This window comes from Pezoporus occidentalis, unplaced genomic scaffold (assembly GCF_034315485.1).
Source record: "Pezoporus occidentalis ecotype Australia unplaced genomic scaffold, CSIRO_AGI_Poc_V1 ctg251, whole genome shotgun sequence".
Lineage (NCBI taxonomy): Eukaryota > Metazoa > Chordata > Aves > Psittaciformes > Psittacidae > Pezoporus > Pezoporus occidentalis.
The window spans coordinates 478,039-495,164 of NW_026914406.1; the positions used below are offsets into that span (position 1 = coordinate 478,039).

General features: G+C 53.8%; 1 protein-coding gene across 1 annotated transcript in view; it reads right to left on the reverse strand.

Moving 5' to 3' along the window:
- MKLN1 (muskelin 1) overlaps positions 1–1,019 on the reverse strand; it is a 111,467-nt gene extending 110,448 nt beyond the window's left edge. Inside the window, exon 1 of the mRNA XM_062623397.1 lies at positions 881–1,019. Within this exon, the coding sequence (XP_062479381.1) occupies positions 881–978 (98 nt within the window). The 5' untranslated portion in view covers positions 979–1,019. The remainder of the gene's footprint in view (positions 1–880) is intronic.
- Positions 1,020–17,126: the final 16,107 nt, after the last annotated feature.

Sequence of the window (17,126 nt, forward strand, 5' to 3'; positions counted from 1 at the left end):
CAAACCCTGCTGCACAGACCCCCATACACCCCCCCAAACCCACCTACACCCACACAGCCCCCCCAAACCCTGCTGCACAGACCCCCATACACCCCCCCAAACCCACCTACACCCACACAGCCCCCCCAAACCCTACTGCACAGACCCCCATACACCCCCCCAAACCCACCTACACCCACACAGCCCCCCCAAACCCTGTTGCATTGACCCCCATACACCCCCCCAACCCCTCCTTCACAGACCTACACCCACACAGCCCCCCCAAACCCTGCTGCATAGACCCCCATACACCCCCCCAAACCCACCTCCACCCACACAGCCCCCCCAAACCCTGCTGCATAGACCCCCATACACCCCCCCAACCCCTCCTTCACAGACCTACACCCACACAGCCCCCCCAAACCCTACTGCATAGACCCCCATACACCCCCCCAACCCCTCCTTCACAGACCTACACCCACACAGCCCCCCCAAACCCTACTGCATAGACCCCCATACACCCCCCCAAACCCACCTACACCCACACACCCCCCCCAAACCCTGCTGCACAGACCCCCATACACCCCCCAAACCCACCTCCACCCACACAGCCCCCCCAAACCCTGTTGCACAGACCCCCATACACCCCCCCCCCCCAAACCCTACTGGACGCCCCACACACACAAAGATCCCACAAACACTTCCCGCCCCCCCCCCAAATCCCCACACAAACCCCACAGCGCCCCACAACCAACCCCTCCCCACACAAACCCCCATCACATCCCCTTGATCCCCGTGACCGCCTCCGCCTGTGGCCTGCGCGGAAAGGCCGCAGCGGCCCGGCGGGGATCGGAGCAACACCGAGCCGTGCTCGGAGCCTCGGGCCGGGGCCGGCACTCACTCGGGCAGGTAGGTGGAGGAGAAGCTGCTCCAGCGGTGTAAGGTATAACCCAACACCCGGCTCTCGGAGCCCGCCGGGCCCCCCGCCGCCGCCGCCATCTTGTTGTCGGCAGCCGCGGCCCCGGCAGCGACCGCGAGGGGCGGGGCCCGGCTCTTAAAGGGGCCGCGGCGGCTCTGGAGGGGAGGTGGGGGGCCGGGAGTGGAGGGAGATGGGGCAGCAATGGGGCAGCAATGGGGCAGCAATGGGGCAGCAATGGGGCAGCAATGGGGCAGCAATGGGGCAGCAATGGGGCAGCAATGGGGCCTGTGGGGTCTAAAGGGTGCTGTGGGGAGCCGGGGGGAGTGGAGGGAGATGGAGTGTGGGGCAGCAATGGGGCCTGTGGGGTCTAAAGGGTGCTGTGGGGGGCCGGGGGAGTGGAGGGAGATGGGGTGTGGGGCAGCAATGGGGCAGCAATGGGGCCTGTGAGGTCTAAAGGGTGCTGTGGGGGGCCGGGGGAGTGGAGGGAGATGGGGTGTGGGGCAGCAATGGGGCCTGTGAGGTCTAAAGGGTGCTGTGGGGGCCCGGGGGAGTGGAGGGAGATGGAGTGTGGGGCAGCAATGGGGCCTGTGAGGTCTAAAGGGTGATACCTCTTGGAGCTGTGGAGGCTGCGTTGTGCTGTGGGGCTCATGGGTGTCCCCCATGGGGTTGCTGTGGGGCTCATGGGGATGCCCGTGGGGCTGAGGAGGGCTGTGGGGCTCAGGGAGATGCCCTGAAGAGCTGAAGTGGGGCTCAGAGCGATGCACCATGAGGCTGCGTTAGGTTGTGGGGCTCATAGGGATCCCCATGGGGTTGCTGTGGGGCTCAGGGAGATGCCCTGAAGAGCTGAAGTGGGGCTCAGAGCGATGCACCATGAGGCTGCGTTAGGTTGTGGGGCTCATGGGGATCCCCCATGGGCTTGCTGTGGGGCTCAGGGGGATGTCTATGAGGCTGAGAAGGGTTGTGGGGCTCAGAGAGATGCTCTGAAGAGCTGAAATGAGGCTCGGGGGGGGGGGGGGGGGGATGCACCATGGTTCTGCATTGGGGTTTAGGACTTAGGGGATCCCCCATGGTGCTGCTGTGGGGCTCAGGGGGATGTGCCATGGGGCTGCATTGGGCTGTGGGGCTGGAATGGGATGTTCCCGTGGCCGTGGGTCAGTGCTTGGAAAAGGGATCTAGGGAGACCCAACGGGACGTGATCCCACAGCGCTCCTGCACCGGTCCCTGTGCCGTGGGTCTCCCACTGCCATCCCCTTCTCCCCTCTATAGCCCGGTACTTGCCTGTGTAATCCCACACTTCCAAGCAGCTTGTTTTGACACTTCTGGCAGTGATTAAGCCCTGGGTGGGTTTGGCTGTGGGGGTTTGCATCCCTGAGAAGGAGTTAAAGGCGTTAAAGTCACCGCAAATTACAGTAAACAGATAAATACAAGCAACTAAGAAGTGAAATCAAAGTGATGCCCGCGTTCAGCTCATGACCAGCGGTCCCTTTGGAAAGCACCCGCAAGCTGAGGGTCAAGCGCGGCTCCTTTCCTTGGGTCACTCTTTCCACCCATCCACCAGCTCATCCGTGGGCTGCGGGGAGAGGAGCCCGGAAGGTCCCGGCTGTGGGAAGGAATTCGAGTGTTTCCCCACATCTTGTGCCGTGTTTAATCACTTATTTAGCTCCTTCTGCCTTCTGCGGTGGATTTTAGGCAATCCCATGTGGTTAATGGCAGAACCCCAGGTTGGAGGGGACCTCGAGGATCATCTGGTCCTGCCTTTCCAGGTAAAGTATGACCTAGGTTCAGATGTCCCAGCACCCTGTGCAGATGAATCTTAACAGTGTCCAACACTGAGGGATCCATCACTTCCCTGGGCAGGTTATTCCAATGCTCTCATTGGGAAAACTTTCCTCTTGTGTCCAGTTGGAATGTCCCCAGCAGTAACTTGTGCCCATCACCCCTCATCTTTTCCACATGACTCCTTGTCAACAGGGAGTCTCCATCTCTGTAGCCACCCTTTAAATACTGGAACATGGGGATAAGGTCTCCCCTGAGCCTTCTTTTCTCCAGGCTCAGCAGTCCCAGCTCTCTCAACCTTTCCTCACACGGCTTCCCAGTCCTTGGATCATCTTTGTGACCCTTCTCTGGACCCTCTCCAGCCTGTCCACATGTACAGCACAGACCAAAACTGAGCCCAGTATTACAGGTGTGGCCTGACAAGCACTGAGCAGAGTGGGACAATGACATCTTCAGCCCTGCTGGTGACGTCCTTGTTGATGGTCCCCAGCATCCTCCTGGATTTCTTTGCCACAGCAGCACACTGTTCACTCCTATGGAGGTTGTGTCTGCCAGGACCCCCAGGTCCCTTCCCACAGAGCTGCTCGCAGGGCAGATCCCAGCCTGTGCTGCACTCCGGGATTGGGTTTTCCCAGGTGCAAGACCTTCCACTTGTCCTTGTTGAGCTCCACAAGGTTCTTGTTAGCCCAATATCCAGTCCAGGTACTCCTGCTGAAGTGTCACCTTCCCCGCTCAGTTTGGTGTCATCAGCAGACTTCATCAGGGTGCACTTGATCACAGAACCCCAGCCTGGTTTGTGTTGGAAGGGACCTTAAAGCTCACCCAGCTCCAACCCCTGCCACGGGCAGGGACCCCTTCCACTAGAGCAGCTTGCTCCAAGCCCCTGTGTCCAACCTGGCCTTGAACACTGCCAGGGATGGGGCAGCCACAGCTTCTCTGGGCACCCTGTGCCAGGGCCTCAGCACCCTCAGATCACTCATGAAGATGCTAAACAGCTATGAAAACATTAACCATTTCCTCCCTTGCTGTTGATGCTGCTGAATAATTCACTGGTGCCTTTGGTACCTCTCTGGGTCTGCAGCACCAGGCTCAAGTTTGGAGGGATCCGTGAGGATCTCCAGACCTGCACCACGTTCAGTGCTTTGTCCCACTGCATAGCTGCATGCCAGGAGGCTGGCTCCAAGCGCCTATGGAACCAACACCTACATTCCCTATCCTCTGACACGTTTCTCTATGTGAGGTTATCGCAGTGTTTTCCCTGGAGGTCATTCCCCCAGACCAAAGCACATCCCTGGGGCTGCTTGAGAAACGAGAGGAGATCTTTCCAGAGCAGGGCACCAAACACAGGAAGCCAAACAAACAAGCAGCTGCGTGCTGGGATGACAGCTTGGGGAGGTATTACCAGGCAGGACAGCAATGCCTGCCTCGATTAAATTAGCACAAGGCTCTTTTTATTTCCCCCCCCCCCCCCCTTTATTTTAGGCAAGCGAGTGAGAATGTGGCAGCGGGATCTGCCTGCGGATGGAACACTTGTGCTGCAGCCTTGAGCATCAACTGGGGGTTATAAAAAGCAAGAGGCAGCAGCGAGGGCTTCATCTCCAGACCCTTCCCAGGAGAGGGGCTCGCAGGGTTTTCACTGCTCTCAAAGCCACACGGTTCTGCAGTGGTGCTGTAGAGTCCGTATGTGAGGCACCAAGACCCACGTCTCCCTTCACTGATGCAGCGATGGGGCTTTGTGAAGTTTGTGGCCTTCCCGTGACATTTTGGCTTATCAAACCTGCTGCCTGTAGGCAGCCCCCTCCCCAGATTGCCACAGGACTATTAAAAGAAAGCACAGAATGATCGAATTGGAGAATCAGCTGGGTTGGAAAAGACCTTCCCATCCCTTGTTCCTTGGGAGCAGAGCCCAGCCCCTCCTGGCTCCATCCTCCTCTCAGGCACTTGGAGGGAGCCATCAGGTGCCCCCTGAGCCTTCTCTTCTCCACACTGAACCCCCCAGGTCCCTCAGCCCTTCCCCATCACACTTGTGCTCCAGGCCCTGCACCAGCTCCACTGCCCTTCTCTGGCCCCGCTCCAGCACCTCAATGTCTCTCTTGCAGTGAGGGGCCCAGAATTGAACACAGGATTCGAGGTGCAGCCTCACCAGTGCCCAGTGCAGGGGCACAATCCCTGCCCTGGCCCTGCTGCCATGCTGGTGCTGATACAGGCCAGGATGCTGGGGGCTTCTTGACTGCCTGGGCACAAGCTGCCCATAGTCAATCAGCTCCCCCAGCTCCTTCTCTGTGGGCAGTTTTCCAGCCTCTCTTCCCCTATGTGTAGCATTAAATAGTTTACTAAGGTTCTCACTAATAATACACCCCCAGCCCCAGAGGCAGGGATGCACCTCGTTGTTGAAGCCTCTCTAACAACCAGCCCAAGAGGAGCAATGCCATATAAAACCTGTGACCTCCAAATAGGAAATTCAGGGAGCTGTGAGTGAGTGGTGGGTGACAGCCCCATAGCAGCCAGGAGGCGGCAGAGGAAGAGGAGGAGGAAGAGGAAGAGAAAGAGGAAGTAAAGGAAGGCGATCCAGCAGCCGCTTGCTCACCGCTGCACTGTGCAAACCACCCCAGGAGTTTCTCTGCCCTGGTATCCTGTTACCAATTGAATCAAGACCTGGATGCCAAACCAGCTTATTTTTAGCACATTTCAGACTCAAAGCGAAGTGAATGCTGGTGAAATACGCAGTACTGACAGCCCTGGAGAGCCTTTATTCATCTGCAGCATAGGCAGCAGGGAAAGCTGCGAGGAGGCAAAGCAATCCTGAGCTGCAAGCTGGAGCCCTCCTGGTTTCTCAGCCTCCCCAGTGCTATGCAGTTACTGGGAGAGGGTTTTTCCACGCTCTGAGCAGACTCAGCATGGTGAGGAGGAGCGTGGTGAGCAGGGGAGCAGCATCCTGCCCGTCTGGACAGCCTGGAGCCTCCAGCTGAGCTCTTTGCATTGCCGTCAGGGAGGCTGATGGGGCTCAACTGCAGCAGCAGTGGGGCCATAAAGATAGGAAAGACTCAGAAACAGTGAGTATCTGAGCCCTGCTCTGCTGGTCCAGGGCCATGCTGTGTTTGCAGCACTCATGAAACACTGAATCCATGCAACCTGGGGAGCCCAATGGCACCAACACCATCCCAAGATTCAGATCCACTGCTTTGGGGAACCCCAAAGAGGGCACTTAGGAGGCAAACACCATGCAGAGCAGTCCTATTCCTGACCCCCTCACTCGGGACCTTGCTGAAACCCTGCAAGTGTTCCAGGCCAGGTTGGGCACAGGGGCTTGGAGCAAGCTGCTCTAGTGGAAGGTGTCCCTGCCTGTGGCAGGGGGTTAGAACTGGATGAGCTTTAAGGTCCCTTCCAACACAAACTGTTCCACGATCCTATGAACCCTCCAGCACGATTTGGTGCCTCCAGGACCAGAGCTGGGTACATCCATGCTGCCTGTAGCTGGCTGCTTTGTGAGGATGGGGCCACAGAGGGGAAGCGTGGGCTCTCCTAGCCGCAAAAATGAGTCCCTTTGGTGTTCAGGGCACAGCATTCCAGAGAGCAAGGAGGTCCCTGTCCGGGTGCCTTGGACAGTGGCTAGAGTTGCCGTGCGAGGCCAGGGTGACCGCAAGAGATGTGCCCCGCATCCCTTTGCCAGGAGGATGCTTGTTGTCAGTGAGCTGGAAATCCAGCCACGGGCAGCTCGAGGATTTGACAATCGTTTGTGTGTGCCTCGGGACAGACATCCCATTCCTTCCCCCCTCCTTCTCCCCATGGCGAAGTCGCTCCTCTACTGCGCGTGTGTTTCGAGTTTCCTCATGCAAAACCGGCGTGGGTGTTTGGATATGGAATGAGCACATAGTTCAGGATGAAAACAAGTTGCGTAGAAGAGCCAAGCGATGCCAAAAAACTGAAAGCAATACAAACAACAACATGGCACGGGGCCATACCAGCTACATCGTGGGCCAGCCGGATCTCACGTCCTCCCCGGAGCTGCGGAGCCCATCAGCTGTTGGAAAAAGAGACCTTTAAAGCACAAGCGAGAGGAAATAGCATTGGCAGCGCAGGCCGCAGCGTGTTTCCTTCCAAAGCACGACAGAGCCAAGGACATGAGGCAGAGCTGTAACATTTGGGGTCTCGTTGCTCAGCCGTGAAGTAAAGGCGAAAGCCTCCAGTGGGCTGCAGTTGTGTAAGCTCCTATTGTTTCCCCAGCGGAAGCGGAGTGCTGGCCTGATGGGGTATTGTCGCACCAGAGGTTGGCGATGCTCACCTAACCCAGCTCCTTCTGCAAAGGCAGGGCCTTCATTTTAACTCAGCGTATGGTGCAAGGGGATTAAACGTACCTGTTTGTGCTAGAACCGTGCTGAAGAGCATCCTCCCAAGCCAAACGTGTGCTGGCTCCCATAGTGCCTTCCATGAAACATGCCTGTAATCTGTGCGCAAGGGTGGAGAAGGAGCACTGCAAAAACCTCTCCAAACTGGCCTCACACATCACAGAGTGGTTTGGGTTGGAAGGGACCTTAAAGCTCATCCAGTTCCAACCCCCTGCCATGGGAAAGGATGTTTTCCAGTAGACGAGGTTGCTCACTCTCATTTTGATGACACAGTGGAAAAAAAACATAGCAAAGCTGATGGAGACCCATTCTCTGCAAGGTCACAACGCGTATCCACACTGAGAAGAGGTGAGAGAAAGCCTCAAAGGTTATATTTTGCCTTTGCTGATAAAGGGAAAATATAACCTTTATAGGGAGGTTTTAGGGAGAGGGATCATCTGTGCATCCTCATGAGCAAAACAATACCTCCTTCAACGTAATAAAATACCCCTTCTGATCCAGGCACTGATCCAAGCATCTGCTCCCAGACTAAGCACTCCAATACCTGCTTGAGTCCCCTTCACCACCTCCTGCAGCATCTGTCCTTTGGTTAAAGGCTGAAATCAGTGAAAGAGCTCACTGACGAGCCAGAAGATTGAAAGGGACCAGAAATACCAGCGCCTCCATACGCACATTGGCATAATTCTTTGCATAAAAGGCAGCTTTAAAAGGCTTGTTTCACAAAGCACAAGCATGCTTTTTCTCTTTTTCTGAATCAAGGTCAGTAACTCAGCTTCATTCACCAGACTCCAGCTGCAAAACAACATGCCCCAGACAATGGAGGAGAGTGTATCTGAGTCAGAAGATGCCTTTTAAGGGATGCAAGTGGCTTCGAGCCACACTGAGGAAAGAAGATCTTCTTGGTACCCTTGTGTGCTCGGCCCCATCTGAACTGAAATGGGGCACCCAAGAGCAGGGAAAGCTGGGGAGATGGGAACTGCATCACAAATCCTACTCATACCCTCAGTGCTTCAGTAAAATTTAGAATCATAGAATGGTTTGGGTTGGAAAGGACCTTAAGATCATCCAGTGCCAACCCGCTGCCATGCGTAGGGATGCCTCACACTAAGCCATATCTCCCAAAGCTCTGTCCACCCTGCCCTTGAACACTGCCAGGGATGGAGCCTTGAGCTCTTCTTTGGGCAACTTTAGGCCTCGCCACCCTCACAGTAGAGAACTTCTTCCTTATCTCTAACCTGAACCTCCCCTGTTTAAAACTGAACTTTCTAACATGCCCTCACATCACCCCCTCCGTGCCCACCAGCGTTAGGTGCCCCCACGCTCGCTCGGCTCCACGCTGCAGCGAGCACTCGTAGGAAGCAGAAGAGATGCTCAGATGCTTGCAGCTGTGCTGCAGGCTAAAAATATTTGCTCTTCTCTCCCCCCCCCCAGGCAGGTGTGCTCAGCCTGGGCAGCGCTGATCCCATCAGGATGCGCCTCCGCTGCTCATCGCACACTTCAGTGCTTCTCCCCTCCCTGCACTTGGGGTGCTGTGATGATTTCTCTGAATCACCCAAAGAGGATGCTCTGGCCTGTGTTTCAGATGCAGACTGTGCCTTGGAATTCAATAGTTGCTATAGTGCCATAATTACACATTCTATGAACTACTTAGTCACAATGGCTAGAGCTCCTGTTGTTAGGTTTGGACTCCTTCTGTTGCTTTCTTTTAAAGACCTTTCTGCTCAACGCTTTCCCTGTGCATAAAAACAGGTTATTTCAGCATTTGCTCCCTCCAAAGATAGCCTCAATTTGTGGTTGTAGTGGAGCGCTGGTCACTGAACTGATAGTAGGAAGGACAGAGCTCGTGGCCCACATTCTGTCACAGCTCATCAAGACATCAAAACGCACATCCAAGCTGGCTTCAATGACAGCAGGAAAACATTCCTCAGGATCCAGGAGCTCTTTGAGCACTGATCCTGCCAACATTGCTGTCTGCGGTTTGGAAGCAACTCACGCTGCCTGCTTGGGGCATCCGCACCTTCCCAGGTCCTTCTCTTCCCCTCTGCACTATGGAGAAGGTGGAGCCTGTGGGAGCTCTTCCTAGAGGATGATTCAGCCACCACAATGGGACACGACTTGGGTGAGGCTGAATCACTCTCCCAAGGTGCTGGTTATTTATACCTACACTAGAAGAAGCTCAGCTTTAATGCAGGCGTGAGAAGGGTGAAACAAGCCCCATACTCACCATTGCTCCTCCAAACTATAGGCTGCTCTCCACCCTACACAGTGGGATTGGCCTTTCCCTTTTTAACCTCTTTTGTGTCCCAGTTTTCCCATCTGGAGAATGGAGCTAACTATTTAATTGCCCACTTTCTAAGGAGTCAGCAGGATAATTAGCTAATGTTTGGGTAATGCGGCACAGGGTACAAGTGCTAAGTAGTATTGCTGTCAGCAGCACAGTGGGAAGTGAAGGACTCAATCTTGGTTTCCAATCGGGAATGTCACAGTCTTCCTTAAGCTCATTGTTCCCATTGACTAGTCTGCTGAGGGCAGGGGACTTGTGCAAAGTGTTTAAAGGAAGAGGATGCCAGGGACATGGGAGAGCTGTCTGTAATCCAGGAGAAGAGATGTGAGAACAACTGGGTGGGTTTTGGAAAGAGACAACTGCCAATGAAGACAAAAGAAGAGAATATATCTGGAGAGGCACAAAGCATGCTTGTGTCTGCAGCTGTAGAATCATAGAATCACACAATCATAGAATCACAGAATGGTTTGCATTGGAAAGGACCTTAAGATCATCCAGTTCCAGCCCCCTGATATGGTCAGGGACACCTCACACTAAACCATGTCACCCAAGGCTCTGTCCAACCCGGCCTTGAACACTGCCCGGGATGGAGCATTCACAACTTCTCCAGGCAACCCATTCCAGTGCCTCACCACCCTAACAGTAAAGAACTTCTTCCTTATATCCAATCTAAACTTCCCCTGTTTCAGTTTGAACCCGTTACCCCTTGTCCTGTCACTACAGTCCCTAATGAAGAGTCCATCCCCAGCATCCTTATAGGCCCCCTTCAAATATTGACTGGTTTGAATTGGAAAGGACCTTAAATCTCATCCAGTTCCAACCCCCTGCCATGGGCAGGGACACCTTCCACTAGAGCAGCTTGCTCCAAGCCCCGAGTTGAAATATTCAATAGCAACATCCTCTGAGTAACAAAAGCACATTAGGGAACCTTTTCTTACACTGCGTTTATGGCATGCACGCAGCACAGCGAGAAGCACGATACAGAGACCCTCTCTCTCACCCTGGAGACTGGAATAGACTCAACCTAAAAGAGATTTCACATCTTTAATTTGTATTATTCTGCAAATTACGTTATGGATGAACTCGAAGCCCTTCTCATGTCCGCTGATCATAATTGATGAGATTTCAATCATGCCTCCTTGAAGTTAAACATCTGAGAGACACTTTGGTTAATAGTTTGTCTTTCAGAGCAGTGCATTAGCTCTTTTGTGCTCCCGTCTGCTTAATTTAGAGCAAGTGGCCACGAGTGGTGCAATTAAGGAAGGAATCTCGGGCTGAAGCTCTCTCCATGCTTTCAAATGACCAGCAGACCCTTCAGCGCCGGCTTGTTTTTACAGTAGGTGGAACACTTTTTTCCATGACTCACTGCTAATTATGCTCTGGATTTGCAAACAAATGTTTTTAACCTCTTCTTGTTGTATATGAGAATTATCAATATCAGTGCTGTCCCAGCGCCCTCCTGATAACACCACTGAGATCCGTCCCAGCTCTGCAAGCCTGGCTCTTTTGCTTGCCAGGCAATATAGAATCATAGAATGGTTTGGGTTGGAAGGGACCTTAACGCTCATCCAGTCCAACCCTTCTGCAATGAGCAGGGACATCTTCAACTAGACCTGGTTGCCCAGAACCACATCCAGACTGGCCCTGAGTGTCCCCAAGGATGGGGCATCCACCTCCTCTCTGGGCAACCTGTGCCAGTGCTTCACCATCCTCATTGGAAAGAATTTCTTCCTCACATCCAGCCTGAATCCCCCCTCTTTTAGTTTAAAGCCATCATCCCTCATCCTGTTGGAACAGACCCTGCTAGAAAGCATCTCTCATCTTTCTTATAGGTCCCTTTTAAGTACTGAAGGGCTGCAATAAGGTCTCCCTGGAGTCTTCTCCAGGCTGAGCAAGCCCAGCTCTCTCAGCCATTCCTCATAACAGAGATGCTGCAGCCCTCTGATCATCTTTTGTGGCCTCCTCTGGACCATCTCCAGCTGGTCCATGTCTTCCCTGTACTGAGCACTCCAGGGCTGGACACAGGACTGAGGTGGGGGGGTATCACCAGAGCAGAGGTTAGGAGCAGAATCACCTCCCTTGACCTGCTGTCCGTGCTCCTTTGGATGCAGCCCAGGATACATCCAATATACAAGCCCAATCCAAGGAATCACATTCCCCCTCTGCCTCTTTTCTAAATGACCAGACGTTTCTCACACTATGTATGTATTTTCTCATTCCGGACACAATCTCCTGCTTTGATCCATGCAAAAGATGACTTTTCCAGTGAGGTTGCTGGGCTCTCCCTGTTTCCTGTTGAGTGTCCAGCCACAGGCCACGTGGAGATGTGTTTAGCCAGCCACACACCACCCCAGCATCTTCTGCCTACTGCTCTGCACCCCCTCTGGATGTGTCACTCGTGATCTCCACAGCCAGGAGCAGGAAAGGGAGAAACCACAGATAACCTGGAACTGATCCTCTCCACCACTTACCCTCCTAAATCTTTGCAGAGAGCTCCATAAGGAGGAGTAATTCCCGACCTCTGGAAAAGCAGAGCATCCTTTCGCTTACCAGGCCTGATGAAACGCAGCTCTGTGGTCATGCTGTCGTGGTGCATTGCCCGCTGTAAGACAGCCTCATGCCCCATCCCGGCACTCCCTAGGGAGAGGTTGTGCCCATTCCCTGAAGGCTCAGAAGGGCTGCTTTATTCTCAAGGATTGCTGCCTGTTGTGCCTGCTCCTGGGTTTGTTCGAAGTAGGTGGGAATATTGGCACAGTTCTGGGAAAGGCAGGGCTTTGGGAAGGATATACTCATTATATCACCCTCCTGCCTCCCTTCGGACCCTCCTCAGCACTCGGGTTCAAGTGGGAAATAAAGGGAGCACGCTGCTCCTATGACGAGGGACTAATTTTCCTTCAACCAAAGACAGAAATACCATTATGTGAAGGAACGAGAGTCTTCTCTCGGTGCAAGTTATTCAAGGAATCTCAAGTTGCATTTTTGTTTCTCCAGTGGTTGCCTCAGCAGCAAATGCACCCAAATAGCCTTCTCTGTACTATCCAGAGCCCAATCCTACGGGCTATCCCCACGGAAAGGCTGTTTAGGGAGGCGTTGGGATAACACATGCGATGGGGCTGGTTTTTCCTATAGATCCAGAAGTCTCCAGCCCATTGCAGGGCAGCGTTTCCATTATCCGGGGAGACATTCCCAGCGGGAAGCTTTGTGTGTGTGTGTCACCAAGCTCAGTTCTCCTGCCCTGTAGGAAGCAGTTTCCCAGGAGCCACAGATGGGCATGGACCGGTGCCTGAGCCCGTTCAGACACTGCTGGTCTCTGCGGTTACATGCTTTTGCAATCTGCTTCCTGAGAAGAGGAGGGAGGCGACGGCCCTGTGAGGGATGGACTCGTGCTTACGGGCAGGCATCTGCGTGGGCTTGGCAGCCAGAGCTCAGAGGTTTGTGGGCTGTGTCGGTGCCATCCCTGCTGCTTTCCTGACCTGCTCCTGTATCCATGGATTGATGTAGGGCTCAGGGGCCTCCCCACAGAGCTCAGAATGAGGAGTTTTGCTCCAGATGCGCCAGAGGAGGAGGATACCCTACCCAGAGCTGAAGAGAGACAGGAGAATGATCCAAGTCACCATATCCTTCAACGTTGGCACCTGGAAAAGCACAGTACAGGGGATATCAGCCTGGAATAAAACAGGCTTCCTCTAACTCCATCCAGCATGGGTTTTCCTTGCTAGTTTAGACTGGGACATAGGGAAACATTCAGATTGTGTCCTGAAGTGGTGCTGCATGACACCAACCAAGCAGACCCCAACTTCTCCTGGTCCTGGGGGTAACAGGATGGACACCTGCAAAAGGCAGTGTCCTGGTCTCATCTGGAACAGTTATTTATCCATGTTTGTCCAGACTTCAGTGCAGGAAACTCAAGGTCCTTGATCACTGTAGCTACGGAAGGAGTTTGCTTTGCATAAGCCCCAGGGTAAGAGCCCTTATGCAGACACTTTGTTCCTGGGATTTGTCTCAGTGAGGCCTAAGGCTGCCTGTGCCCTTCTGCAAGGTGAGGCTCTGAGCCTGTGGGAGCCCTCCAGTTCAATACCTCTTGTCTCCCCCAAACCCCTTATTTCTGCCCTTTACCATGAATCCCATCATCTTTGTTGAAGATGGGCAGCCCGGCTCCATGCAATGCTGGAAGAAGCTTGAGAGTGTGCTGTAACCTCACTGAATATACCCCTACATGTATCCCAAAGCTGTTGATCTGCCCATGATCCCCAACTCCCTGGATGTCTGGGAAGCAGCTACCACCCATTCCTGCAGCAGAGCCCTAGGAATGAGCCCAAGGGAGGCAGAACAGCCCTGCCTCTTCCAGCAGGACAGCAGCAGCAGACGTGGCTCCCCTGGGAATACACAGAGCCAAGGATAAAAATAGCTTGTTCTGGAAATGAAAAAGGGCAAAGCAAGCAGAGAAGAAAGCATGAATCAAGAAAGGTTTGCACGGGAAAAGGGAAGGTAGGGGAAGAGGGACTAAGAAGTACGGAGCATGGGGACTGGGGCTATAGAACAGTTAGAGGTCTTGCAAAAGTGACAGCCCAAGAAGCTCCAGAGAGACATGGTAAGGGCTAGAAGGTGGGGACCTGCCCTGCCTGACATTGCCTGTGCAGTGCTGGAGGGGATGGCCACATAAAACACATCCCACAGGATGCTCTGAGCCCCATGCACGGCTTTCCCCTTGCAGCACCAGCCCCATCAGCCCCAGCTCCCCATGCGGCTCCTTGGCTGCCAGCCCCACACCATGAACACGGGCTTCCTCTTCCTAAGCCAGCTGAGATGCCAACATCCAGCCAACAGAGCCAGCAGCACTGGGTAACGTTAGGACCCTCTGGAGATCACAACCACAGGGAGACCGGAGGTGCCAAACCTGCCCACGGTGCCTGCTGGGGTGTCTCATGTCAAGTGTGATTCAAGCCACCCACTGCTCCTGCCCGCTTAGACCTTGGCTTCCCCGGCTGCCAGCAAGAAGCAGTCACGTCGCGCTGTGTAGGCACCTAGAGTACATGAGTGCATGTGAAACCAGCTAGCGATTCAATAGAAGGTAATTCCAAGAAAATGCTTGCATGTACTAGGCAAGGACAGCGTGTACTCTGCTGGGAGGAGGAAAGAAGCGGCAGCGGTGACCTTTATAAGTGATGGAAAACCAGGGAGATAGCTGGGAGCTTGGAAAAGAGGTCAGGAAACGGAAAGAAGAGCAATCCTGGAAATTTTAACAGGGCAGTTCTTCAGTCCTGAATACAGCAAAGGGAAGGGCAGGCCATGACATAAATCTCTGGCCATCTACGGGATGATGCAATGACGAATGTTAAGCCGTGGGACCATCAAGAACGTGTAGATCGGGAGATTTCTTATCATTCTCTGCAATGAGTGGATGTGGGAGCACTGTAAGGCAATGCATCAACTCATTTGTGAGGAATTCGATGTAGTGTCTAACAAAGCCCCCTTTTTTTTTGTCTTTTAATTAATTCCTCTTGGCTTGGATCTGAACATCATCACATGGCTTCAACGTTTAAAGGTCCTCTCAGATGACCATGAGGTTATCTTGATTCCACCCCAGATGAAGTTTACGTGTTTCTGCTAATGACCCCATCCCTCCATTGAGGCTGTCACTCTGCGGACATGAAACCACTGCATTCATCTGCTTCTTCCAAGCTCAGTGCAGATAAGATGTGACAAAACACCGCATCCTCCAGGATGGAGGCGGGGAAGTGAGAAAGCCAGCAAGTGAGTCATTCCCAGCCTTACGGGCAGGATTCGCCTGGCATCTGTGCCGAACAGGGGAAGAAAAGCCCTGCAAAGGGCTTGCAGGAAGCTGAGGGTGGTCCCTGGACCCTGCTTAAGGACCACTCTGTTCTATCATCATCATCATCATGCCCCTGTGCTGGGCAATGGTGAGGCCACACCTTGAATCCTGTCTTCAGCTCCGGGACCTTCACTCCAAGAGAGACATTGAGGTGCTGGAGCGGGGCCAGAGAAGGGCAGTGGAGCTGGTGCAGGGCCTGGAGCACAAGTGTGATGGGGAAGGGCTGAGGGACCTGGGGGGTTCAATGTGGAGAAGAGAAGGCTCAGGGGGGACCTGATGGCTCCCTCCAAGTGCCTGAGAGGAGGATGGAGCCAGGAGGGGCTGGGCTCTGCTCCCAAGGAACAAGGGATGGGACAAGAGGAAACGGCCTCAAGCTGCCCCAGGGCAGGTTTAGAAGGATCTGAGGAACAAATCCCTCCCCAGAGGGTGCTCAGGCATTGGAACAGGCTGCCCAGGGCAGGGCTGCAGTCACCGTCCCTGCAAGTGTTCACACAGCGTGGAGACGAGGCCTCAGTGCCATGGGTTAGTGGTGGCCTTGGCAGTGCTGGGGAACGGTTGGGCTGGATGGGCTTAAAGGGCTTTTCCAACCCAACTGATTCTGTGATTCTATTATCAAAACCTTAATGAAAGTGTGTACCAGCCCCCGACATGTCCTTGTCTCATCCTGAAGGTCCAAAGAGCCATCTCTGCTGGCTTTCCATCAGTGAAGAAGTGCCTCCTCCGGTGATGCAGCAGTGGTTTATTGCCCAACTCCTGAAGGGTGTTTATACAGGTCACAATGCAGAGAAACTGGCTTTCCAAATGTGTGTGGCAAGAGCAGCCCCTCATTAAGGAACCAAAGCGCGATCCGTCGAGGCTGACTCTTGCAACATACCGAGGACCTGATTATGGTCCTTTTCCTCCCTGCTCCCATTGCATGCCTGGGAAAGGGACACAGTAATTAAAGCCTGAATCTCATTAAAGCCCAGAAAGTGCTTGGCTTTCCGAGAATCCAATTATCACAAATGCTACGTAACGGCAGGCAGGGCACGGCCTGGTTTTTGGTGTTTGGAATTGTTTCTGTTAAACATACAAATATGGTGTGAAATCAGATTTTCCAGAGGACGTTGAAAATCCAGAAAGGGCACACTTACAGAAGCAGTGCAGGGCCTTGAAGAGGAAGGGAGAGGCTGCAAGGCCTCTGCTCACCACCAAGAGGAAGGAGAAGGATATGGTGCAAAGGAGGACAGAGCATCCTGCTCAGTCCTCCAGGGGCTGGGCCTAGACCAGCATCTCATGGATGTGGCAAATCCCAGCTCCTGGCTGATGCCCCATCCCTGGCAGTGTTCAAGGCTAGGTTGGACACAGGGGCTTGGAGCAAGCTGCTGTGGTGGAAGGTGTCCCTGCCCATGGCAGGGGGTTCAAACTGGATGAGCTTTAAAGTCACTTCAACCCAAACCAATCTGGGATGCTGTGATTCTATGACCTTAGGCACAGAGCAGTGGCCTGCCATGGCTCCATCATGTCCTGACCTGTTGCTGGCTCACTGCATGGCTGCTTGTGTTTTGCAGGCAGAAAGTCCTCAAGTTAATGAACAGCTTTGTCTGGTGTGTGTCCATGGGATGAGCATGAGCTGGGACATGACGTGAGGCCAGCAACAAGAGGTGAAGCTGCTCTTCCTTGCCCTCCTCAATATAGCAAGCCCTACAAAAACACAGAACCTTGCTGCCTTCAGATGGAATTGCTCCTTCTAACAAGCAGTTGACCATGGAGAGAGAAGAGGTCTCCATCCTTTCATAGGATGGGAGTCTTTCTGAAGACAGAAGCCACTTGTCTCAGCACACTACAACCATCCCCTTTGGGCATGCACTGACCCAGTGGTCCTTTCCCCAAGTACTGGTGGGCTGCAGTGACTGCAGAGCTCATCCAAAACATCCTCCCCTTCTGCTCCCAGCTTGTCTCAGGCTGTGACCCCAAGGCTTTCCCAACAGTGAGCATGGCAGCAGCCAT